Source organism: Lissotriton helveticus, chromosome 2_1 (genome assembly GCF_964261635.1).
Source record: "Lissotriton helveticus chromosome 2_1, aLisHel1.1, whole genome shotgun sequence".
Lineage (NCBI taxonomy): Eukaryota > Metazoa > Chordata > Amphibia > Caudata > Salamandridae > Lissotriton > Lissotriton helveticus.
Genome location: NC_136059.1, coordinates 299,584,689 through 299,612,106, shown reverse-complemented (window position 1 = coordinate 299,612,106; position 27,418 = coordinate 299,584,689). Strand labels below are relative to the sequence as shown.

Below are 27,418 nucleotides of genomic sequence, written 5' to 3'. Positions count from 1 at the left end.
AGCCTGAACTCATGTCTGTAGTTCAATGGCATTCCTTTGCCTGGTTCTACTTCTTTGTGTGGGATTTTCTCTTTTCTGTTGCTTCTCGATAACATATTTTCTTGTTCTGGTAAACTTTATTGTCTCTGGTGGCATGATGTAGCTGTATAGTTCTTGTTGCAGTCTCCTAGAGTACTGGCTAGGACAAGGAAAATATAGCCTGATAGCTTGCTAATAAATCTTTATAACTGCAAGTTGAAGCCGTCCTCATTGCAGTTCTGCAGCCTTTATGCCATCCCTTTGATGCCTCTTTCTTGTATTCTCGGACTTGCTTCTTTTACTGGAAGGGATGGGTGTCCTCATGTAGCTTTAGAAGTTTGGGCAAAGCTAAAATATATATATTTTGTTATGGTAGGTGGCTCCAGGGTGAGTCGTGCCCTAATAGAGCAAGGATTGCCAATGTCTAAAATGGTTTATGTTGAACAGTAGACTTTAATCTTACTAGTAGTTTCTTGAAGAGACAACCCTTCTCTAATTGTTTCTACAAATTATATTCCTTTTGGACGTAACATGCTCTAAAATACACAATTTGTAACTCATTTCGCAAAAAAATTTTAAGTGATAAACAATACCGTAGCCAAAATATACAAACGAAAATGCATAATGCTTTAAAGTATCCATAATACTACAGCAATATTTTAAAAATAAGCAGGTAGAATTCCGCTGCCATGAAACTTCCATATTGTTGTCTTTATTGGGGCTATGACCCTTGAAACAAATATTTCTGGCTTCAACCCTAGTTTGCTTCTTCTTTTATCTCAGTGACCTCACCTGCACCAATTTATGTCTAACCTTGTTCTCCTTAAAGGGAAATGTTGACATCATGCAAGTTGTTGTAAGCAAATGAACAGCTTTGTTGAATGTATGATATTTGCGTAGACTTGTAGCAATCAATGTTGTGTATCGTGACTGTTATTGATTTTGTTTAGGAATGACAACGCTGATGTTTCAGTGTTCCATAAGGAACATAGTGTGCCAGGTAAATCATCCTAAAACAGTTTTAACATGTTTTCAGATTGTCCTCAATTGCCTCGGGTAGCCCACTCTTAAATTAAACTATAATCTTTTTTCTGTTCTTCATATTTAATGCTTGATTTTGAGCAGTTTTTTCCTGTGCAAAGACGTAACACTCCTACAGAACCACCTATTACACTGTTGTAAAATATCAAAATAAAATAATTTTTAATTTTTTTAAAATTTATTTTCTTTTAACAGATACACACATGTTGAAGCAGAGTGCCCTTTCATAACATTTGAAGATTTGCTATTCCGCTTGGAGGATTTGGTTTGTGATGTTGTAGATAGAGTCCTGAAATCACCGATGGCCAACTACTTATATGAACTTCATCCGGTAGGCTTTTGTCTGCTTTTACTTTGAAACATGTCAGGGCCTTTTTGTAAAGGTAAACTTCCACTTAAGTAAATATACACATGTGACTTTACTCATACACTTTTGAGTAACATTTATCACTTTTGGCTATTCGCCACGTAAGAGTGTAACGTTAATCAAAAGTGTAGGCATATCTCCATATCCTGAAACGGGGTGAAGCTACATTTACAAGTGTAAAGTTACTACAGCCAAAAAGGGGCTGTAGTAAGTTTTGCACCACACATGGCCATGGTCCTTGCATAGAAAGTAAGGGGCCAAGGTCTTAAAATGGAACACCATAGGAATTGATGTTAAAATAAAATAAGTTATTTTGAATTAAAAAATATATATATAAATTTAATTGTATGTAAAAAATGATATACATTTTCCAATTAATAAAATGTATTAACAACATTTTTTAATAACCTTTTTAAATATAAAAATAAATGGATAAAAAAATACATTTGAGTTCCTTCTGCAAATAGTTTTTTGTAATTTCTAATATATAATTCGTAAATATGAACCTTTTACTTTGGGTGAGATTTTTTTTTGTTGTAAATTGCTGTTTTTGAGTTTTACATTCTGGTAAAAACGGGTGAATTATTGTTCCCTACTTAACGTTGTGGCTATAGAAAATCCTGTAGCATTGAGTCAGTTTGAGTCAATGTGCTTGAATAATTTTTGCCAACCATTAATCCTGGTATACAGAATAGAGGAGGGGGGGAACACAACCGTAACTAATATGGCTACAGCTGTGGGTAAAAGCGAAGAGCGTTATCTGGTCAGTCCACTTAATCAATGATTTGGAGTTTGCGGCGGTACAGTCCTACCATATACTTCTAATATAGAGAGCTCTACTCAGTGTTTTGATTAGTTTAAAAAAAAAAATATTCAATTAATTTAATTTAATTAAAAAATAAATCCTTTTCTGAAGTTTAAATGAATAAAGCAACCGCGCCTAAATTAAAACATTTTTTATTAATAGGTTATATGTATAGACTTAAAAGTAATGTAATTATATTTTCATACAAATTGGTTCAATTAATTACATTTTTTAAGGTTTTTAACATTAGAATCATTGATTTTTTTAAATTAATTTAACAACAATATTTCCAGGGGGCTTTTATTTTAAATTCCTACCTCTATTGATTTCTATGGGAGAGTGTTGCAGTATCAGTGGTTGGCTGTGTGGTGCTGGACTTAAATTCGCTACTGTTTTGGCTGATGTAACTTTAGAGGTAAGGTTTGTGAATAGCAATGTTTTGTGGTGGGTTCACATCCCTTCAAAAACCCCATTCTTACCCCTTCTTTAACCGCTTCTTGCTTCTTCCTAACCCCTACCTATTTTGCAGTATGCCTAATTTTTCAACCACTGCCCTGTCCCTCCCACATTTACCATGAATTAGTAATGTGTGAGGATATCACCATAGAAAAGATAGGAGAGGTGGAGGTAGAGCTATACACTCATAGGTATGTGAATAGCTTTTTGTAATACTTTAGTGGTACTATCGTAGTAACATTAAAGTACTACAAAATGCATTTTGAGAATAGGCCTCGTACTCCATAAAATATCAATGAAAGGACAAGAATTCTAATAAGGAATCAGTGTAGAAATCAATTTAACAGGTGATTCTCAAAGCATTTTTATCTACTCAACATCTTACACATTCGACTGTATGGAAATGTAGTTTCTCCTAGTGGTATTTTCTGTGTTTTTTATGCATTGTGTGCAGAATCAAACCATATGTTGTTGTTTTTTTTTTTTTTATTGTTTTTATTGGTATTTACATTTTACAAACATACAGTGTGACATATAACAAGTATCAAGTTTTTTTGGGCATTCACATAGGGCAAAGCGGTTTGCGGAGATGACTGTGTTTGATTGTGGATGAGTGATTGGTCTTACAGTCTTCGCTTATCTGCCCCACAGTCTTGCGCCCATATGACATTAAACATGTAGGTTATTGCGATTGGTCTTGTATCAAGTTATTACATAAAACGTAAAACAAAACATAAGAGTTTGGCGGTTGTTTAGTGACAGACCGCCGGGCCCTATTAGGGTTGCATTAAGCTAGTTTGGCATATTCTGTTGTTTATGGGGGTTCGTATGGGTTTAGGAATTTGTCTAGTGTTGACCATATCCCTTTGTTGGGGTTCCTCCATGGTGAGTGCAGTGTTGTCAGCCCCTGTGAGGAATGTAACCCAGTTCAGCCACCCCTTGAATGTGGCTTTGGTGGTGTTCTTCCATTTGGCCAGCACTGTTTTAACTGCTGTCGTCAGGAGAAAGTCCAGGAGGTTTCTGTCCTGTAGTGTGGCTAGGTCTGCTGTGATGTGTGCTGTGGTAGTTGCGGCGAATGTTTGTTCTAGAGAACAGCCTAGGGCTTTGTTGATGAAGCTAAACACCTTCCCCCAGAATTTGCTAACCTTACTGCAGTGAAAGATGAGATGTGCGAGGTCCCCTCTTTCTGTGCCGCAGTTCCAGCAGCTGTCGATGTCTCTCAGTCCTATCGATGCAAGTCGAGCTGGTGTCCAGTATGCTTGGTGTATTATCCAGAATTTCGTCTGTGCTAGCACTAGGGATATCATATTTTTTTATGGGGCCGCCCAAAAGGTTTGTAGTTCTTGTACAGTGTGTCTGGAGCCTAGCTGCGTTTCCCAGTAGCTGGTGTTTTTGGCGTTTAGTTTGGTAAAGACAGGGCGGAGGAGTTTGTGCCAGTGTTAGACCTCATGGCCTGCCATGTTTATGTTTTCTATGTACTTGAAGATTGAGGGTTTGTGATTGGTTCATTTTGGCTTTGTTATGGCTGTTTTGATTGTTAGGAAATTGTATAGTTCTATGTCTAGGAGGTCGTGTCGAGTTTTCAGGCTGTTGAAGGTGAGGGGCAACCCCTCATCTTCCAACTGAGCTGGATACGAGAATCCTAGCTTTCTCCACGACTCTGTCGAGGGGTTTCCCCCTGTATTTAATCTTGGGGTTTGCCCTGAGTGTTTCCCAGTGCGAGTTTTTGATGCAATACTCGAGCTTCTGGTTTACTTTGAGCAGCGCTCGCCTAGTGATCTTAAAAATCGGGTTATTCTTTTGTGCCTGCTTGTTGGCGGTGAGGAGAGTTAAAGGATCTGCGTTCATTAGGACGGCTTTCTCCATAGAGAGCCAGGTTGGTGTGTATTGCTGGTTCGGTAGTACCCAGTGCATACCTTGTCTGGCTATGAAGGCTGTCTGGAAGGTTCTCAGGTCAGCTACGTTAAGACCTCCAAGCTTTTTTCCTAGTCTTAGCTTTGGGAACCCTATTCTAGGTTTCTTGTCCCGCCATATAAATTTGTTTAACATTTGGTCTATCTGTCTGTGGAATTCGTCCGTGAGACCTAGGGGAAGCATTCCTGCTAGGTAGTTTACTATAGGAGTGATCATCATCTTTACTGTGTCTATTTTGCCCCACCAGGTAATGAACTTGGGCGACCAGGTTTCTAGTAGTCTTTTGATCTTTTCTAGGGTAGTTTTCTCATTTTGTTCTAGAGGGATTTTTAGACTTTTCCCGAATTGGATACCTAGAAATTTGACAAACCCAGGTTGGCAGGCCAGTCCTGAGGTTCCTATTACCTCTCTGGTTGTATGTACGTTGAGGGGCATGCATTCCGATTTATCTCTGAGTTTGTATCCCGAGTGAGTAGCGTACGCTTCGATGGTGTGTATGAGTGCTGGTATGGATTGATCGGGGTCTTCTGTTATTATGAGTAAGTGATCCGCGTAGGCTGCGAGTTTGGCTGTGGTGTTGTTGATGGTTACACCCACTATATTTCGGTTTTCTAGGATGTCTCTAATCGGGGGTTCCAGTGCTAGTAGGAACAGCAGCGGGGATAGCGGGCATCCTTGTGTCGTCCCCCTCTGGAGGTCAAATTGGGCCGATGAAGCTCCATTAATAGCTATCTGTGCTTTAGGGCACTTGTACAGTGCCATGACTTTCCTCGTGAAGTTATCTCCCAGACTATATGCTTGCATGCTCTTCTCTAGGAAATGCCAGAAAACCCTGTCAAAGGCCTTTTCTGCGCCTAGCGTGATTGCTACCGTCTGGTTAAGTGATTTAGAGGAGTGTTCTATGACCTGACAGAGGAGTCTTGTGTTGTTGTGAGCCATGCGTGTTTTCAGGTAGCCCACCCAATCAGCTGTGGAAGCACTTTGTTTAGTCTTATGGCTAGGACTTTGACGTATAACTTGCAATCTAAGTTAATTAGTGAGATGGGGCGGTAGTTTTTGGGCCATTGTGGGTCTTTGCCTTCTTTGGGTATGACAATTATGTTGACTTGTGACATAGATTCTGTTACAGCCCCCTCCCTTCCGCAGTGGCCCTCCCTTCCGCAGTGGTTGAAAACGCTGGTCAAGACTGGAAGTAGCTTGTCTAGGATGGTTTTATAGAATGGTGCTGTGTATCCATCTGGTCCTGGGGCTTTGTTGTCTTTTAGGGCCTTAATAGCTATAGTGATCTCTTTCGCTTTTATGTCTTGACCTAGTGTTTTTGCTTCCTCTTTCGTTATCTTGGGTAGGTTTAGTCTGTCCAGAAAGGCTGAGCAGCCCTCCTGGTCCAGATTGTCGTCTCTTTTGTAGAGCTCATTATAGAATTCCATGAACGTATGTAGGATGTCTTTGTGTTGGCGTGTGTGTCTGTGATTGTAGAGATACAGTGTTGTCTTTGTTTGTGTTTGAGGTATGTCGCTAGGCATTTCCCTGCCTTGTTCGCCTCGCAGAGGTTGATTTGCTTATATTTTCTTATCCATAGACCAGCTCTTTCGCTAAGAATCCTGTTGAAATCATACTTTTTCCCTGTGAGTTCTACAAGCGCGGCTGTGTTGGAAGTGTCTCCAATATGGTTAGTTTCTAGTTGTTTGATGTCATTCTCTAGTTGGTTTAGCTGTGCTTTTGCTTCTCTATCTCTTCTGGCCTTGATTTCTATTAGCGTACCTCTGATAGTTGCCTTAAGGGCATCCCACAGGCTTTGTGGGTCTGTCTGGTGTTGTTTTCCTTGCTATAGTCCTCAATGACTTTGTCAATTCAGTTTTTGTCCTCCTGTTTTGCCATGGTTATGTTGTTGAATCTCCATCTACGGGTGATGTGCTTGTTGTGTAGGCCTGTTCGATGTAGGCGGATGCAAGAGTGGTCTGAGATTGTTCTTGCCGCAATTTCTGTGTGTTCTATCAGGTGTGTGTGTGACCCTGAGATGAGGATGTATTCTATTCTACTGTAGGAGTTGTGTGGGTTGGAGTAGAAAGTGTAGTCTCTGGTATCTGGGTGTTGTAAGCGCCATGGGTCTTCCAGGTTAAATATATTGCATATGTTCTTTAGAATATTGTGGGACGCGGGGGGTCGAGCTTGGGACCTTGATTGTCTGTCTAGAGTGTGGTCTAGAGCTAGGTTAAAGTCTCCTGCCAGCACCATCATATCGTTCGGATGATTCGCCTCTAGTTCCCTCGTTATCCCCTCCCAGTAAGTTGTGTCATCTGTGTTTGGTGCGTATATGTTTGCTACCAGTATGGTTTCTTCCCCTCTTTTCAGCTGAGTGATCAGTAGTCTCCCTTCATTGTCATACTGTTCTTTCTCAATGGTTATCTTGGCCTTACTATTAATCAGAGTGATGACTCCCTGCTTCTTGCCCACCGCTGGTGAGCAGGCTACCTGACCTACCCAACGTGCCCTAAGCTTGTTCGCGTCGTCCTTGGAGAGTTTGGTTTCCTGCAGTAGCATAATGTCCCCCTTTGTCTTTGCCAGGTAGTCTAATACTTTCTTTCTTTTAATCGGGTTATTTAGACCTTTAACGTTAAGGGAGACTATTTTGAGGTCCGCCAGCAGTGCCGTATTATTATTCATTGCCATGGGTTACCATGCTTGGGGCTCGACTTAGGCTCTACTTGGGTGTGGTCTCTGCGGCCCTTGGGTTCGTGTGGTCTGTCAATTTGGGACTGGTTAGGTGATTGCAACTTTGACTCGGACTGTGTGTCTGAGAGTTTGGTGTGGACATAGACAAAGACATGGACGAGAAATACGGGGCGAACAGGACAAACGTGACAAACGTGACAAACATGACAGACATGACAGACATGACAGACAAGACAGACAAGACGACCCCTCACCTTCTTCTCCCCCTTGCCCCCTCTTTGCCCTCCCCCCAGCTACTGCGTCGTACTGTGGACGTGCGACAGCAAGGTCCCTCCCACCCCACCGCTTCCCCGGGATAATCTTATTGCGCTGTTACTGTATGCTTTATACTAAGCTGTCCGCATTAATGGATACGTTTATCTATTGCGCATATTAGTGCAGCGCAGTGTCCGTGACTCTTATCCTGCATACATGTTAAAGGATATCAACAGTCTTTTAGTAGATGGAGTCGGGCTTTCCTTTCCTGTGCTTCAGACTATCAGTCTTTGGCGTGCCGACGACATTCTGCTTTTTACGGTAGTCTTTCTGTGAGGTAGTGTTGGTTTTATTTTGCTTACAGTCTTTTTTAGTACATGAGGTAGAGTTCCTTTCATGTGACTTTCTTGAGGCATTGAGGTGTTCTTAGCGTTTGGTTTCCTATGGGTCATATGGTCACATTCCGTGTCATGCGAACTCGTTCTGGTTTGCTTTCGTGCTTCCATTTGTGAGTTTTGTCTAGTCCGTCGTGAGGTCGGGTGAGGCACGCTTTTTGCTTGATAGGGTTGTCGTTTCCATTTCCTGAAGTGCTGGGCCCCTAAGATATCTCAACAGTTCCGCTGGATCTTCGAAGGTTAGCGTGATTCCTTTGTTGTTTATTCTGAATCTGGACGGGCCGGTGAAGGAGAAGGTTATGTTTTCTTTCCTTAGCTTGTCTCTCTGGGCTAGAAAGCCTTTCTTTATGTCTACTGTGGTCTTTGAATAGTCCTGTGTGAGGATAATTTTGTGTCTGTTCTTTCTTGCCACCCCAAAGATGGCGTCCGTTTGGTACGAGCGTAGAGGTTTGCATATTATCGGTCTAGGGCCCGATCTGTTCGATTGTTTGAAGGCAGGGACTCTGTAGGCTTTGTCCAGCTCAAAGGGGTTGTCGAATTTGAGATTTGTCAAATGGGGTATGGGGTATGAGGTTCTGAACGAGTGACACGCACGATCCAGCTTTATCCTCCTCTCCTTCTGGCACCCCAAGTATTCTTATGTTTCCTTTCCTGCTGCGGTCTTCGAACTCCGCTGCTTGTTTTCGGAGCTCTGTGGTTGCCTTAGCAATGGTGCCGATCGCTTTGCCTGTGAGTTGCGACCTGTCCTCTATGTTGCTGATCCTTTGTTCAACTTCTGATAACCTGTTGTTTGTCGTGTGGATGTCCGCTCTGACTGCAGCCAGTTTGAGTTGGATTGCGTCCGTAGTCTTCTTCGTAGTTATGGCCAAGTCATGGACTTCGGCTGGTTTTTTAGGTCTCGCCTGTCGATGCGCATGCGCATCGAGCAAGCGAGACTATAGGGGCTCATCTACTCTTTATCTAACTTGCAAGGAATCGTGGCGATTCCTTGCAGTGCCCGTGACTTTTAAGCTCAATGCGCATGCGCATTGAGCTTAAAAGTGCGTGCACAGCCGCCCGCATTCCTCCGACACCTTTGAAGTGAAGCTTAGCTTCACTTCAAAGGCCCGGCTTCCACGGCCGCCAGGCCACATCAAAGGCTTCCCCAGCACTGCCCCGCCCATCAATCACCCTCCCACTGCCACCCCCCTCCCTCTCCATATGGTGCGCTCTGCCTCAGGCCTCTGAGCCGTCCCTACGCTCCCCGCCCACCCCCATCCTTTTCTCCCACCTCATGTAATAGATGCCATCCCGATGCTGGTGACGCCCCCTCACCGAGGCCTAAGATACAAATTGCACCGAGGCTTAAGATACAAATTGCACCACCATCCCTTCTAAGCGCGCACTAGGGCCACTTATTGCACTAAAAGTCTTCAGATGAATTTAACACCAACCACTTCGCCCCAATTGTTAGATTACAACTGATTGGCAATGGGAGTATCAGAGCACCAGCCTCCGTCACTTGCGTTATCGACCGACACAACAGTAGAGATAATCAAGTGCTTTGGCCCAAACCCAACATGCTGAACGACCCAGCCAAACTCGACCCCCAAAAACGGGTTTACCCCTATTTCGTTGGTGTGCCAAACCTGATGGCTTCACTAGCAACGTCACCATGCAGGAATGAAGTGATTTCCCCAGATTTGCAAGATGTTGCGCGCCCCCGTCACAATATTACCACTAACCGGTTAGCCATGTGGTATCAGAGCCCCTCGCACGAGCTCCAGTACGTTACACAACGGCACACCAACATTGTGGAATTAAGTGATTTGCCCAGAGTCGCACAATGTCGAGCATTCCCGCCGAAATTCAAACCCTGCTCCTCAGCAACCCTGACGACCGCTACAGCTGAAGGCCCTACTGTCCGCCTTTCGGACCTTTGCAAACGACTACCTCTGTGCTCTGTCTACACCAATCTCGAACTGCCTAGTTCTTGCTGCCTGCAGTTGTTACCACCAATTAGCATAAACACCAGTTTTCAGCCTATCAATATTTTCGCTACGTCAGGGTTCCCTCCCCTTCCATTCACAGTCGCAAGATAGAGCTTCCTAAGCAATATTTAAGTAACGTGCAGCATTCTCAAGAAACGCAAGCAGCTGTGAGGAAATCTTGCCAATTTATGAAATAAAGTGCACCAGTGCCCCGGCTAGGTGGCTGCACTATGTGCAAGCCAGTCACCGTCTGCTGGAAACACAGACAGAACTGAAGTGTCCACCCCGATTCAGTAAGACATTCACTAAGACATCTGGTTCTCCCGGCACCCAACCTGCCTGTCACGTGGCTGCACTCTGGCCAGCCCCGTCCCTGCATTGCCTTGCCAGTTTAATATTGATGAACCACTCCCTAGTTCAATCTCTGCATACCTTGTAATCCTGGCACTGACCACAAAACGTAAGAACAGCTGGCCACCCCTGAACCACTCCTAGGAAAACCAATATGACATCGTAGTGAATTGTAAATGCGCTGCCCTAATCACACCGATCCCCGATCAACAAGACCCACATAGCTGCGTCTTCTCGGGGCCCCCCCGGTACAGTTAAAGGTGGATTCACAATACACGGTCAATGGGAAAAACGCCGCCATAATGACACGATCCACCGTTCGGTCTACCAGAACCTACATAGCTGCGTCCCCTCAAGAGTGCTAAGGCTTTCTTCGTGGTATTGGCGCAACGCAAACAACTCAGAAGGTGGAGTCATTATACTAAAAGGAAACCGCACAGGCTTTCTGTATACTGTGACTGTGGGAGAATTAGTTAATGTTCCTGCGTTTGAGTTAGAGCTTTTAGATTTGTTTATGGCTTTTTTTCTTTGTAATTCTTTAGCATTGCCTACAGGAAACAAAAATGCTAAAGATTTAAAAAAAAAACCCATAAACAATTCTAAAAGCACTAACTCTAATGCTGCGAGACCTATTGCATTTCCAATGCTTGTTTAAGTATGCTGTCCAGAGTGCTGCTGATTTTTGTTTGATGAAAGACTCCAAGTTCCCTTCTGGCTTGTTTTCTTTTTGCAGTTGGGATGGTTTCCCTTTGTTGCCAGCCATTTTTATTAGCCCTCTCTTTGCTTGTTGGAGTTCAAATCTATTGTTACTGCTCTGTGGTTCCGGGCGGATGACTTGTGGGAGATCTTTTTGTGGCGCGTTGACACTTTGTCTGTGTGGTTTTTTAATGATGTTTGGCTTCAGCCTGACCTCCTTGGTACCCCTTATTTGCTCTGGCTCGTTTTTCGTTGTGTGCGCTTGTTGTCTTTTGTACGTGCTCTCTGTCGCGACTGTACCTCTTTGATGGGGTGATTGAGTATGGTGTTTGCTATGACTCGACGGTGCTTCTGCCGGTATCGGTATCTGTTGCAGTGGATGATCTGCTTGTTAGTCTTGTAGTGCTTGTACTTGTTGTGCTCATGTGGGCTTTGTCTTTCTCTGTTTGGCTCTTTGGTTTACTTGTGTTTGAGGGTTAGCGATTTGTTTCTCGTAGATGGTGGTAGGATGGTGGCGGCCCTTCACGCTCGGCCTTTCACTGTTTCTTATATGGCTCTGCGTTGCTATGCGCTTGTCAGTGCAGGATATATACATATATATATATATATATATATATATATATATATAAGTATATAACGTGATTGATATATATATATATATCACGTTATATACTTTGTTGCTGGATTCCACTATCGTCCTTGTCGCTCGCTGCCTGCGGTCCGTGTAGTGACCTCCCCTGCTTTCGCCCCCTTCTCCTGCACTAAGATGGCCGCACTTTGCTGTTTTGCTGTTACCTCGCTATGCGGTGCTATGTTCTGGGTGATGCCGTCCGGACTTCTTCCTTGCTGATGCTGTTGTTGTAGTTGTCCTGTTGTTTAGCGCTGTTCTTATCACTTGTAACCGGCTTGTGCGCCTGCATATGTCCCCTTTGAACTTGTGTAAGTTTATGCGGGCACGTTGTTGTTCCCACCGTGCTTTTGTGCCGATGGAGACACTCCTCCCCCTTTAAAATGGCCTTCTCCAGTCGGCGTATGTTTAGTTTTGTACGTACTGTTGATGGTCTTGGTCGGGGTGCGGGGTTACAGTTTGCTGAATGCGCTTGTCCTGTCGGTATAGGCGCCATATCAGTACTTTCCTTTCTAGCTGATAACGCTGGTCTGAGCTACCCTCAGTAATTGTTTTTACTTTTTTTCTCTCGACTTTTTGTGTACACTCTTTTTGGGGAGATTTTCTGTACTGGTGTGCTAGGATGTCCCATGAGAAACCAGCTAGTTGCAACCATGTGATGCCCATCACAGCCAGATTCAGCGCTCGAGCGTTTTAAGGACTGCAGAGCTGCGTCCAGGTACTTGGGCTTGTCTATAGCCCCATATTATCCCCTGTTCAATTTCAGCCCCTTCTTGGCCACGGAAGGAAGTCTCAAAAATGCCATCCCAGTCACCACGGCCAACTGGCTACCCAGCCTTTTTGTGGTTGAGGATGTGGGTTCCATAGACCCATGTGTCGCAGGAAGCCAGAGGTCAGGCCAGTCCACCACCCCCCTAGGCAGCCATAGCCTCCAAATCCCTTGAGCTTGCCCACTGACCATCATGGTCATTTAGTGGTGGACAGGATATACCATCATCTGCACCCATGGTGGTCCGTTACATCGGACAGTTGGTTTTGCAAATCGGCCAAGGGGGCTACTCCCTTCCTTTTGTGAGTTCCTCTTCTTGCTCCATCAAGAAGTTCTGGATCTCTTGGTTAAGTGAGTCTTCGAGAGGGTACAGGCATAAGAAGTAGTCATGGTTGCTATTCCCACTACTTTCTGGTGCCCAAAAAGGACTGAGGTTTTGGTCCTCTACTAGACATGCACCTTCTCAATTTCTTTCTGAAAAAGGAGAAAATCTAAATGCTCACGCTTGCACAAGTTCTGCCTGCCCTAGACCTGGGAGACTGGATGGTAGAGTTGGACTTGCAGGACGCATTTTTCCACATCACCGACCTGCCTACCCACAAACGTTACATGGAGTTCATGGTGGGCCAGGAGCACTTTCACATTGCAGTGCTCCCCTACGGTCTCATAAGAAAGTGATGGCGGTGGTTGCAGCTCATCTGAAAAGGTCAGAGATCTTTCTTTTTCTATACCTTGACGATTGACTGTTGAAGGGGGGCTGGGCCCAGGGCAGCATTCTCCCACTTCCGGACTATGGTGTACTTTCTACGCTCGTTGGGATTAACTATCAGTGTGCCAAAGTCAAACCCAAATCTCTCTCATTCACTTCTTTTCATCTGAGCTGTTCTGGACACAGCACAGTTTTCAGGTCTATCCTCCCAAGGAGCGAGTCCATGATATTCAGGCTATGATACCGATGTTTTAGTCTCTATCCTGGATTATGGTAAGAATGACCCAGAGGTTGTTGGACTTCATGGCATCCTGCATCCTGCTTGTAACTCCTGCAAAGCCTCTTTCAGCAGTGGTGGGAGCCTTGACTAGATCAGTTTTCCACCGTGGAGAACGTGCAATTTCCACTGTTTTGTGCGCTGGAGTTTCCACGGCGACTCACACTCCGAAGAAGTTTTTCATCTCAAGTGTAACCACTCCTAGCCAGAGTTCTCAAGAAGATTAGGAAAAACCAGGCCCAAGTTATTCTTATGACTGTGGATTGGACACGGAGAGACTGGTATAACAAACTGTTGAGCATGACCATCGGTCCTCGGATCAGGCAGCTCCTCCAAAAAGGTCTTTTGTTGCAGCATCATGAGTGTTCTGGACCTGATCCTATGCACTCTTCATGCATGGAGTTTGAGCTGTGACCGTTGACAGCTTACGATTTTTCTCCCAAAGTCTGTGATGTTGTTTTGGCAGCCAGGCGTCCCTCTACCAAATCGGTATATGCCTGCCGTGGAGATAAGTTTGTGATATGGTTTTATTCTCTCAACATCGACCCTCTTTCTGCACCTCTCTCTACAGTTCTTCTGTTTGCTCTATTGTTGGCCCAGCAGGGCTCTGTTCTGGGCACAGTTAAACGGTATCTGTCCGGACAACCCTCTTTACTCCAGCCACCTTAAAGGCTACCAGCACAGCGCTTAATTCCCCCCAAACCCACCCACCCCCACTCCCCCCCCCCCCCACCCCCTCTAAATGTGTGCACCCTTTGAGCCTCTGCACAATCTGCCTGTCTAGTTTCTAGAACGTCATCCAGGAGGGTCACCCACCTACCCTGCACCACTTTCTACTCCGACAAGCAGGTCCTCCGATGCATGCATTCTTCCTTCCAAAGGTTGTGACTCCCTTCAATGTAGGCCAGAACATTACCCAGCCTACCTTCTTTGCTCCACCTCACCCCTCCAAAAAGGAAGAGAGGCTCAACTGTCTGGACACAAAAATAGTTGGTCGTTCTACCTAGATTGCACAAAAGAGTGGATGATCAGGTCTTTGTGTGGTATGTGGAAACTAAGAAAGGGAAGGCTGACAGAAACTGACCTTCTCAAGATGGATAGTGCTCTGCTTCAAGATATGTTACACATTGGCCAAGATCAACTCCCCTGTGTGTTTGCGTGCTCATTCCACCACTGTGTTATCCTGTGACCTCCCTGTTCTGGGTATGTCAAGCAGCAGCATGGGCATCTTTGCACACGTTTAACAAGCACTGTTATCTGGACAGTCCTGTCTGTCGCGATGGGCCCTTCGCCCATTTGGTCCTGCATGACTTTCTGGTCTAAATTGGCTTCACAGACCAAACTCCGGGAAGGCAATGCGTGGGCTTCTTTCCTAAGTTAAGGAACCTGCAGCTAGAAGTCTCTATCAGGTGAGCTAGTTATTTAGCTTTGGTAACGCCTTATTTGCTAGAGACCCTTTTGTAGCTGCAGATTTCTTACCAATCCTCCCTGCGAGCCGAATGAAGTGTAAAGGACACCCCTCTCAGGGCCTTAGTGTTTCACGCCAGTGCTCCGTTATCATTGTGGCTTTATGTTCCTGGCGTGGAATGTTACGAAAGTAACTAATGTTAGTTTGCCAAGATGGTGCCTATATTCGTACCACGTGTATCTCTTCTGGTGCGGACGACTCCTCCGATGCAAAGCTGAGCAATGCCACCTACCGGCGCACAGATCTACAGCTCAAAAACCTCTGGATCCAGTCTGACATCTGGGGCATATTTTAAGGTAAGAAATCTGCAGCTAGATAGTCTCCACCAGATAATGTGCTAAGGTGGAAAAACACATCATTCTGCTTTTGGAGTTATAGTGGAAGAAAGAGCTCAGTTCAAAGTCTCATGAACCTAGTTGGCCTTTTATGGTCTTATTCCTTTTAACAGTTGTACTAACAACCTAAGTGAAGGAGGTCAACCTTGTCTGCATCTGGCTGCGTAGATAGGTAGACATGTTGCTGCGCTTTCCCTTCCATGCATGATTTGAATGAAATATTATGTTTGTATTTTTCATTACTTTGTTGTTGTTTGTTTTGTTCCCTTTTGCTTTAAGTTAGTGTAAATTTTTTTGTGGTTCACTGTACAACCTCATGCTGATCTCATTTGTTTTCTGTATCAACAGTCATAATATATTAAATATTTATAGTTCTTAAATTTCAATCTTTCGGTTAAAAACATCTCGACATACTATTTCCAGTATAGCCCTGCTACGAAGGGCTATAAGGCTATTAGAACATTCTGCTACTGGGGGCAGAATGTTGTAACAATTAAAACAAAGCCTTCAGGGAGTGCGAGGGGATTGAAATCCCCTCAGGCTCCCTGAAGCCTTTGTTCACAGCCAGAGCTGTGAATAAAGAAACATTGGAATGTTGGAGCTCCGGGCTTATATCAGCCATTATAAGCCCGTAGCACTCCATTGTTTTCAGTGGAGCTACCAACATTCCAATGTTCTAATAACCTGTATAATTTTTGTCCATGCTAATTTCTACTGGACGGACCATGTAACCTGGAAGAAAGCCATGCGACAAGGCCATATGGAGAATGCTGTTTTAGTAGTTGGAGAAATCGTCATATTTTAGTCTAACCTAAATTTCCCAATCATTTACTACAGGATTTTAAGGCCCCAAAACGCCCTTTCCGACGAATGGACTATTCAGAGGCTATTAAATGGTTGAAAGAGCATGATATCAAAAAAGATGATGGGACTTTCTATGAATTTGGTGAGGTATGTTGCACAGTTCTTTCTATGTAACACTGAAGTGAGACACAATGTGTATTAAGACTTATACATACACAAATACATTGATTTACTGGAAAAGTGTATCTAGTTCATAATATGTAATTGAACACCTAATTTAAAACCAAGTTGTGTTGGTCCATTTTTTGGCCATGGTAAAGCGAAAATGTAGATCAAAAAGCTGCATTAGTTTGGGTATCACAGTCTGTGTAGTAAGGTACTTGTGCAACTAGCAAGTCAATGTTTGACCACTGAAAATGTGCTGCTGTTTCAAGCATGTTTCTATTTTAGGACTGTGTGTTTCAACAAAACCTTCATAGTGAATATGAAATACCCACCTACCCCATTTATATTACTGAATAAAAAAGATCTATTTTGTACTCTTTATCTATTTACCATCTTTGTGGGAAATGTGCCCAAAAAAAAGGTGGCACGGTTTCAGTTTGCCTATGTGGGCCTTTATTCTATTCCATTTAACATCCAAAGAACTAATCTGCCCGCAGGGAACTTCTTAATCTCCCTCCTAACGAATGGCAAGAACTAAACATTTCAGATTCCTGTCCATATCACTCACAGGTTGAACATGTTAGGACAGTGCAAAAAATTGTTCAGTAGAGAAGGCCTTCATTTCAGAATCCACTGCTAAACGGGTTCTGCAGAGTTTTGAGACAGTCGTTTGCAGTGGTGTCCTCAGAACTTACCCTAACCTCTTCTAGTTTTTATAACCTCAGAACCTCACACTCATTTTCAAACTCTACTCTGACTTCTGGGTGTCTGATCTCAAGAGTATTTTGTATTTCCAAATGGATCAGCCCATTACTGCCCAGATTCATGAACGTGATTGGAATGTGATGCATTTTTCCATTAGAGTTAAACTTAAGTACGTTTGGTGGCTGACCTCTTCAAATGGAAGTACCTCCAGTTGTGGATTTATTTCATTTTGTTGTGAAATACTGTTTAAAATTGACAAAACCATACTCTAACAGATGGATATGGCAGGTGTTACATATCTATATTTAATACATGTCTCAAATTCTAGCTAAGCTCCTTATGCTATATAAAGCCAAAGTTACTTCTACAGTCACATCAATAATTACCTACAGAGCAAATTTCAGGGTGCTGAGATGTTGAGCCTTCTTTGAAATGTTTGAAAAACACAAGTTTTATCAGGGAAGGTTTAGGTATCCCTTTCATCTGTCTCTCTGACTCTGAAACTCGAAATCTGGAGGTCCAGTATAGAGGCAAAATGATCATGCATTCCTTAATACTTTATTTGAAAACCTAACACATGTTGCCTTTTAGAAGTGGAATCTAGTAGTGTGTATGTAGATGTGTCTATATATATATGTGTGTGTGTGTCTATATATGTGTATATTTAGAAAACAGTCTCCTCTATTTCAAGCCGACAAGGGGACAGCGGGGTTTCAGGAGACCATTTATTGAGAATTATGGCACGCCACGTTTCGGAGGCGAGCCTTTTTCAAGTGGCTAGGGTGCTTGGGGTTTCCATTTCAATGTCTTTTAATGTGCTCCTCCCTTAATAATGGTGGGAGTACACTTGCACCAAACTAACTCGGAGAGCACTCACGCAGTTCTCTGTGGGAGACACATCATGCAGTTTGTCTGTAGCACTAATATGTGTCTCCTTTAGCCGATTTTCCATAATACTCATGGTGAGTTTGGGCTATTTACAAACTTAGTCTGGTGGGAACCTTAACGTTGTTGCTGGCTAATAAACAGTCTCAAGTCCACTACTTCCAGCAACATGTTCCCTTTGGTCGCCTACCTGGAGATGACAGTGCAGTGACCACATCTCTCCATACAGTGTTGGACTGTCAAATTACAGCAGTACCTCTGCTTCCTGTGTTCCTGTGTGTGTGTATATGTGTGTGTATATATATATATATATATATATATGTGTGTGTGTATATATATATATATATATATATATATATATGTGTGTATGTATCTATATATAACGCATCTATATATATCTATATTTAACGCATTGCCATTCGTGCGATTTCTGCACTGGGAGGATGCAAATTGAAAAAATGCAATAAAGAATTGGATTTCAGTACCTAGTCTGGTTGTACCACCCTTTCATTTGAACCATGCCAGAGTTACAGTGTTTGAAGCAGCGTGGAGAGACGTCATTGGAAAATCTGTAAAAAAACAAAGGTTAAAGTAACTTTATTGTTAAGCCTTGTGATTATATAAAAACAATTGTTTTAAAACAAAGGTACTTAGAAATTCACCAGCTGGTTTGCATAACTTATAATTTGTGTCCCAGCCATGCACTGCTTATGACCTCACATATTACGTCATGACATCATTGATAACAACACAGACGACATCTCTAGTTATAGCCGGGCCACTGGAATTGCTGGAGTTGCTACTTAATTGATCATTTTATTTTGTTTATTTTGAAGGTTTTATATAGCGCGAACAAGATCTTTGCAGATATCAGAGTGCTTTACAAGGACAAGGGGGTCATAGAATAATAGACTGTAATAGTTGAGGTAGTTAGGTACAAGGTGCATAGTTACATAGGTAGGTCAAAAGAGGTAGGTCAAAGGTGAGGTAGTGTCTTCTATCATAGAGTAGGTACAAGGTGCATAGTCAAACAGTTGCGCCAATAATATAAAAGTACAAAAATAAGGAGCATATACTTGTTTAAGCGATCTTAAAATGCTTAGCATGAAGATAGGCATAGTTGAGGTAGGAGATGAGTACAGGTTGTATAGTCACACAGGTGCATCAAAAGTACAAGAGTAGGGAAAGTTGAGGTGGTGTAGGTACAGTATGCAAAGTCAGACAGGTGCGTCAACAATATAAAAATGTACAAAGAGGGAACGTATACAATCAAATAAGTCGATAAAACAAGTAATACAAATAGTCCAAGGGGTCAGGCAGGTAGTACAGAGCGGATTCTTGAGAGATGCAGAATAATAGATCATGTGTATTTGGCCGTGAGGATCGCTTTTACTTCTTTCTTAAAAAGTTTGTTGGAGGAGATGAGCCTGGTTTCAGGAGGGAGTGAGTTCCAAATCCTGGGTGCCATTCCTGAGAAGGAGCGTTTATAGGTTTTTTCCTTCCGAAATCTTCGAGGCTTCAGCAGAAGATTGTTTGTGCTTCTAGTAGTTCTAGAGCCACCAGAAATTGTCAGCTTTTGAGTGAGGTAGGCGGGTGAGTTCATGTGTACAGCCTTGTGTGTCATGCAGGCTATTTTCAGATGTATTCTGGCTTCAAAAGGTAGCCAATTCAGGGATTTAAAGTCAGGGGAGATATGCGAGTGCTTTTTTGAGCCAGTGATGAGTCTCGCTGCAGCGTTAAGGGACCCTCTTAGGGGTGCCGTTGTAGTTAGGGGGAGCCCGCAGAGGGCGGTGCTACCGTATTCTATGTGCGGGATGACTATAGATTGTACTGCAGTTTGGAAGTCTTTGGCTGGAAGGAAGGGTTTAAGTTTTCTCAAGGTATTGATTTGGAAGTTCGCTCCTTTCGTTGCCTTGCTGATGTGCTGCTGCATGTTGAGATTGGCGTCGAGTGTTATGCCTAAAGATTTTGCTGAGTCTACGATGGTAGGTTGTACATTTAGAGCGGTTAGGTGCTTAAGCCATGTTTGAGCGGTAGAGATTTTTGCGGGAGGTGAGAACAGGAGGAACTCAGTCTTCAGCGCATTGAGTTTGAGGTGATTCTCGGCAAGCCAGGATTGGGTGTTTCTAATCGTGGTGTTCAGAAGCATGATGTCCTTGGGAGATTGTATTTTGAGATAAAGTTGGGTGTCGTCGGCATACATGTGAAAGTGAACATTGGATGCTTGTAGCAAAGTAGTGAGAGGTTCCATAACTAGGTTGAACAGTGTTGGGGAGAGGGAGGATCCTTGAGGGACGCCTAGCGATACAGGTACCGGAGAGGACATCAGGTTGTTGCTTTTGAATCTTTGAGACCGGTTGTGTAGAAAGGAGGTGAACCACTTGAGAACAGTCCCAGATATGCCCATTCTTGTGTTTAACAGATCGAATAGGTTCTCATGTTTAACTGTGTCGAAAGCTGAGGAGAGATCAAGAAGGATGAGGAGGCAGGTATCGTTTTGGTCTAGGATTTGGAGGGCGTCGTCAACTATGTGAGTCATGGCAGTTTCGGTACTGTGCCCCACTCGGAAGCCTGATTGATGAGCGTTGAGGAGATCAAACTTATCTATGTGTTAAGTCAGTTGAGGCTGTACGCATTTTTCCAGCAGTTTAGCGAGAGTGGGGATATTTGTAATAGGACTGTAATTGTTTAGATCAGTGGGGTCTGCTGTTGGTTTTTTTAGTAGCGGTGTGACTTGTCCGACTTTGAGGGCGTTAGGGATTGATCCTTGTTGAAGAGAGCTATTGATAATCTTAGTCCAGAGTGGGAGGAGCTGAGGGGTAAAGTCTTTTACAGCGTTAGCAGGAAGAGGGTCAGTGAGGTGATTGGATGGTTTCAGGGTGCTGATCAGTCTGCCAATTTCTTCTTAAGAGTAGGTGCCAAAGAATGACCATGTAGCATTGTTCTTTGGTTCAGACGCTGCTGTGTGTTGGGGGTTGGAGTAGAGGCTTGCGTCATTGAGGAGATCGCTTCTTATGTTGTCGGTTTTTTGGTTAAAGAAAGCAGAGAATTCTTCACAGGAAGGTGTAGCGCTCATGGTGCTGAGTGTCTGGGGTTGTTCTTTGGATTGTGTTTTCTTGGGCGGTTTTTTGCTTGGGCGAGCTGGAGGCTGAAGAAATCTCTTTTTGAGCGTTTTATTTTCCTGAAGTAGGCGTTTCTCTGTTTCTTCAGTGTTTTTAGGTGCAGTGCAGAGGGGGCTGACCTCCAGGTGCTCTCTGCCATTCGCATGGCCCGTCTATCTTCATTGAGGCTCCCGTCATAGCATGGGTTGGAGATCTTGGACGAAACTCTTTTCAGTTGCATGGGTGCAGCCTCATTGAATATTGTGGTCATAGCATTGAGATATTGGTCAGTCAGGAGTTGAACGTCCGTAGCGCCGGCAGGGGGAAGTAGGAGATTGCAGCTGTTAGGCGGTAAGGAATTTGGGTTGAGTTTCTTCATGTCTCTTTTCCAAACTTTGGGCTTAGAGGGTTGAACTGTGTTAAATTTAATTTTTTCATTGATAAGGAAGGAGACAATATGATGATCTGACCAGTCACAAGGTTGGATTGACTCAAGTTGAATAGGAGATGATAAGGTCGAGGACAAAGCCTTTCTCATGGGTCGGGCTATTGCATATTTGGGTGAGATCAAGGGCGTTGAGGAAGATTTTGAGGCTGTTTACCACTGTGTCACTGCTGTCATTCCAATGGAGATTGTAGTCGCCAAGGAAAATTTGGGTGTTTTGCCGTCCTGAGTTGGTTGAGATTGTGTCCATGAGTTGTTGGACGAAGGAGAGCTTGTCCCCAGGTGGGTGGTATATGATGCGTAGTGAGCATACCGATTTGCTTTCGCTGATGACATCAAGGCAGAGGTATTCACAGGAAGTAAGAGAGGGGGCGGACGCTTTAATAACTGAGAGGTTGCTTCTGTAAATACAGGCAATTCCACCGCCTGTCTTTTTGGACCTGTCAAGTCTAATGATACAGTAGTTGGGGGGGACTAGGATATCCATGATAGGTGTAGAAGAATCAGACAGCCATGTTTCAGTCAGAATGGCTAGATCTAGTACCAGAGAAATGATGAGATCGGCGACCCCCGCGGAGTGTCTTTGGGCCGATCTGCAATTGAGAAGTATGCATTTGAGGCTAGGGGTGCAGAGGGTGGAGGAAGGTTCTATAGTGAGAGGTACATTTGTGAGGTTGTTGGGGACGGAGCCTCTGTTGTTATCCTTTTGGTGCCTGAGGGGGTTAGAGATAATCGTTGGGATGGGCAGCTGGTTGGTGTCTAGGCGATTTTGGGGAGCCGGGACGTAAGAGTGGAGAAGGGTGTGTATGTCATGATCTGAGATCGTATTGGTGGTGCGTCTGGGGCGATTAGCGGTATTGCGAGAGGGGATAGAGGTCCAGTGTGGGGAGTGTTGTGTGATAAGGCGAGAGGGAGGTGAGGAGGAAGTGTTGTTAGGTGTAAAGGGATTATTGCGCTTGGTGGTATTGCGATTGCGATTGATGTTGCGATTGGTGGTATTGCGAGAGGGGATAGAGGTCCAGTGTGAGGAGTGTTGTGTGGTACGGTGAGTAGTAGGTGAGTGGGAAGTGTTATTAGGTGTAAAGGTGGCGATGGGAGGAGGGTGTCTGGGGTGTGTGATGAGCAACTCTTTGCTGCATACTCTGCAAATTTTAACAAAAAAACTTTTGTTTCCAACTCAAACTACTATTCATTTGCAAACTGTTTAAATGTTGTGTTAGAAAAGAAACACTGACTACAGCTTCACAAGGATTGTCAGACAGCTCACTTGGCAACAACCTCTAACTGTAATAAGAGAAAGAAAAGTAAACCCCATTTTCCAGGATGAGATAAACAATTAGTAAAAAGACAAACTGACATTAGACCTATGTCCATGAACAGACAGCAAATGTGTCAAGATAAAAACAAGAATTAAAGGCTTCTTTATTGCTTACCTAGTAGATTTTTCTGTGTGTGTGTGGTTGTGTGTGTGGTTGTGTGTGTGGGTGGTTGTAGGTAGGTAGGTGGGTGGTTGTGGGTGGTCGTGTGCGGTCGTGTGCTGAACACAATTGTCTCCTTTTCTATCCCGTCACATCAGATTCGACTAACCTCCAGTCCTTTCAACTCCCCCGAAATGTGCCTGTGTGTGTTTTGTTGAATGTTTTCTAGTGAGTTCAAAGCTTGTATTTCACAGAAAAGAGATCTAACTGTGAATTATTTCCTAATATTCAAAGCTGAATTCATTTGTGGGATAGCTTCCTTAAAAAATAAAACAAAAAGCTGAATAACACTGCTATTAAACTTTCCAGGAAGTAGCTGATGTGAACAAACTTTTTTTGTTGTTGATGTTTTATGAAGATTTGTCAAATGTCATGCTGCTCTCAGAGCAATAACCAGCACACCTGATAAGCTTAAACATTGTAAATGCAGAACCCTGTTAGCAAAACTTTACACCAACCCACATTGCACTTTTCTTTATTTAAATGTGTCTTGTTAAAGCTACTCTATAGTGCCAATGTACTAAAAAAGCAAAGTGTATGCTTTTAACTTCTATACAGTGTGCTTTGCTTTTAAAACTTAACTTAAACTAATGCACATTGCTTCTTAAAACACATTTTGAATAATACCACATTATCCCCCCCCAAAAACAGATTTCTGAAACCACTAACAGGCATATGCAATCACAGGTAAACCATAAATTAAATACACCATGGATGACGCTCAAATCTTTTTATGGAGCACTAAAATCAATAAAAAAATTCCCAGGCACCATACTGGAGCCAGATGTTTTTACAGCAGTGCTCCTGCGTGCTGCTAGTTGATATGGTATCACTCCACAATGACCTCATTCCGCCCCAAAAGTGACGAAGCAGAGTCACATTTAGTTGACAACCCTGCGTTCCGATGTCTGTTCTTTTTTTGCCTTTGAATTTGGGTCTTGGATTCTGTGGTTGATAAATTCCTTCCAAAATCTATGTTCCCATCAATGAATACAGGGTCCAAACCGTGCCATGAAACCCCGAAACTGATGTTAGTGATAAGCCTGCACAAGGTATACTTGTGGTGTCTGGGCTGAGACACAATTCCAATTTGTCGAAAAAATTTACCCTCATGCACCAAAAGGCCATTCAGGACTCTGAAAAGAAGCTATATTACTGAACAGGGGTGAAGCCTTGACCTCTGGTTGTGAAGCCTTGACCTCTGGTCCAGGCCAGCACACCCCAGCAGCTCCAGTCAGCAGTCGCACTACTCCGGCTCTGAGTCCTCCCTTGCAGAAGTTTGCGCCTGCAACGCTCGTCAGGTTGTTCTTCCGTTTTGCCTGCCGCTGCCACTCCGTTTTTGTACTGGTATTCCCCTTTTTCTCTCAATAGTTTATTTTTCCTGGTCCTTGTGTTTTCCTGATTTGTTCCACTGTTATTGTGTACTTATTGTTATTGTTCCCCCTTACTGTGTACTATTTTCCCGCTGCTGCACCCCTGCGGCCCTAACCCTGACATAGCCTCTGCTCCCGCCTCCCTACCTCGGGTCCCACCCCCCTCCCTACGCAGTCATGCCGCTGGCGCGCATAAGGCAAGCCCATCTGGAGCCCGACTGGGGCCAGCGCCAGGAACCCTGGTCCTCCAGGGCCCTACTGCTACGACTCAGCCACCCTCCACGCACTCAATCCCGGAAGAAACGACGACTGCGCAAGATCCTCATTGAACTCCACCCAGTTTTCAGGCAGACCCTGCCTCAAGTCCGTTACCATAGACAGAGCCCCCGTGACCATCGAAGTAACACACAATACACACACCACGGTAACCCTGACTTGCATCCTGCTCAACGTACGCTCCCTGCAACAACACGCCGTTGAGATCTGGGACCTGCTTGACACCCTTTCCCCCGACGTCTCCTTCTTCATGGAGACCTAGACCAACGCCACCTCGGGTCCTGACCTTGCCATCCCTGACCGTTACAAGATCCAGAGAAAAGACCGTCCACTTCGCCCAGGAGGAGGACTCGCCATGGCACACAAGACCCACTTCCGACTCTCCACATCCAGCACAAGTGACCCCACTCCAGCACAGAACACCTCCCCTTCCAGATCCAGACAAGCCCCAGGACCACGCCATGCGGCACCCTCATCTACAGACCCCCAGGACCTCGCATCCACCACGCAACCACCATCGTCGAACTCGCCGGACCCCATGCCATCACCTCCACGGACTAAATGTTTCTCGGGGACCTGAAATTTCACCTCGATAAGTGCAACGACCTGGACTCCACTACTCTCCTCGACAATCTCGCCAACCTAGGGTTGAAGCAGCTCGTTAACACACCCACCCACAGAGCAGGGCACACCCTCAACCCCATCTTCGTGGGAGGAACAAACATCCGCTTCTGTCACACCACCCAGCCCCTCTGGACTGACCACCACTGCGTCCATTTCACCTTTAACACCACCACCGCACCCAAGCCCGCACCACGCCCACCACAACAGAACTGGAGCAAGGTCACAGAGGAGCACCTCAACACCCCCCTATGTCAACACCCCCCCCATAGCTGCGACCAACACCAACTCCGCAGCCAGGGAATTTCACAGCTGGGTCTCCTGCTGCGCCGACAAGCTCGCACACCTACGCCCCCTCCAAATAATGCTTGATGAAAGCCGCCTGGTTCACCACAGAACTTCAAGAAGCCCGACTCACCTGCAGACGTCTAGAGAGAACATGGAAAAACCTGAAAACCACGGAAGCACGGAACAACCACAAGAGCGGCCTGAAGGAATACCACCAGCGCATAAGAGACACCAAAGGGACCTTCATAAGAGACCTTCATAAGAGACCAAGTCGGGACCAACGCAAACTGTTCAACGTCACACAGCAGTTCGCAAAACCCGTCTGCGAAGAGTCAGGCGTCACACCATCCCAGGAAATCTGCGAACCAACGACTAGCACCCCCCTCCCCCCCCCACCACCACCGATGACAAACCGACCATCATGTCCTGGGATCCCGCTACCGTCCTAACTCATCACAGCGACCATGAAGAAATCCCACTCAGGAGCCCCAACAGACCCCTGCTCACCGCACATCTTCTACAGAGCCGCCACCGTCATCGCACCTGAACTAGGACGCACCATCAGCGCATCCCTCAGATCAGGCATCTGCCGGCCCATCTCTCTTCTCCCATTTGCGGCCAAATTCACTGAGAGGCTCGTGAACGCCCAGCTGACCGCCTTCATAGAAGAAAACTCCATCCTGGATGCCTCCCAGTCTGGATTCCGCAGCAACCACAGCACACTACTCGACCAAGGACACACCGCAGCCCTCATCCTTCTAAACCTCTCTGCAGCCTTCGACACCGTCTCTCATCGCACCCTCTTAGGCCGACTGCACTAAGCAGGAATACAAGGAACCGCCCACGACTGGATCCAATCCTTCCTCTCCGGCAGAACCCAGAGGATCCGACTCCCTCCCTTCCTCTCCAAACCCACGGGAATCAACTGCGGCGTTCCCCAGGGATTATCACTCAGCCCCACGCTTCTCAACATCTACATGGCCCCCCTCGCCGCCATCGTCAGACAGCAGGGGCTCAGCATCGTATCCTATGCCGAAGACACCCAGCTCATCCTCTCGCTCACCAAGAACCCCAAAGACACCAGACTCGGAGAACAAGATCCTCATCCTCGATCCCTGCACCTCCGCCTGGGACAACACCTGGTGGCACTCCGCACTAGGGAGCCCACCCCCCCTCTACAGACCACGCCCAGAACATCGGCATCATCCTCAACTCCTCCCTCTCCCTGAACCTCCAGATCAACGCCGTCGCCTCCACCTGTTTCAACTGCCTCCGCATACTCCGTAAGACTTTCAAATGGATCCCACCCAGACTGCAAAAAGACCGTCACCCACGCACTCATCACTAGCCGAATGGACTACGGCAACGCCCTCTGCGCCAAAATAAACAAGACTCCCCTGCACAGGCTTCAGACCATCCAGAACGCCAGAACCCCGCAGCCAGACTCATCCTCGGGACACCTCACCACGAGCACATGACCAAACACCTACGAGGCCTCCACTGGCTCCCCGTCGTCAAGAGGGTCACCTTCAAACTCCTCACCCATGCCTACAAATCCCTCCACAACATCGGACCCAAATGCCTCAACGAGAGAGTATCCTTCCACATACCCAAGGGGAACCTCCACTCCGCCGACCTCTCCCTGGCAGATGTCCCCCGCATCCGCAGGAGCAGAACCAGCGGGAGAGCTTTCTTCTACATTGCAGCCAAAACATGGAAAAAGCTCCCTGTGAACATCAGATGCTCCCCAACCCTGCACAGGTTCAGGAAGGACCTCAGGACCTTGCTCTTCGACTGATCCGGAACCGCTCCCCTCCCCCCAGCGCCTTGAGACCCTCACAGGTGAGTAGCGCGCTTTACAAACCCTTGATTGATTGATTGAACAGTGAAAGAAGACAGAGACCTCTCATAAGTCCTGTTTATGCTCCAAGTTGAGGGTGCAGACTCCTCTCTCTATGCTGTTCTCTTCATGTTTGAGATCATCTGGTAAGTCCACATCTAAATCTATAAAGAAGCATAAGAAGTCGAAGCGGGGGCCTACCTCAACCAGCACTCAATCCAAACAGAAGGTAGGAGGGTGTCACGCGGCAGTTAATCGCTTCCTTGCTCCTGGACAACTGATCAAGCTGTGACTCTGAACTTCCCAGGGC

At 45.1% G+C, this 27,418-nt stretch overlaps 1 protein-coding gene across 2 annotated transcripts in view; it reads left to right on the top strand.

The window, feature by feature from the left end:
* Positions 1–27,418, top strand: part of NARS1 (asparaginyl-tRNA synthetase 1) — a 190,007-nt gene that overhangs the window by 135,763 nt on the left and 26,826 nt on the right. For both annotated transcript variants that reach the window (XM_078674861.1, XM_078674862.1), the window contains exons 11-12: positions 1,255–1,390; positions 15,965–16,078. In XM_078674861.1, coding sequence (XP_078530987.1) covers positions 1,255–1,390; positions 15,965–16,078 — 250 coding nt within the window. The remainder of the gene's footprint in view (positions 1–1,254; positions 1,391–15,964; positions 16,079–27,418) is intronic.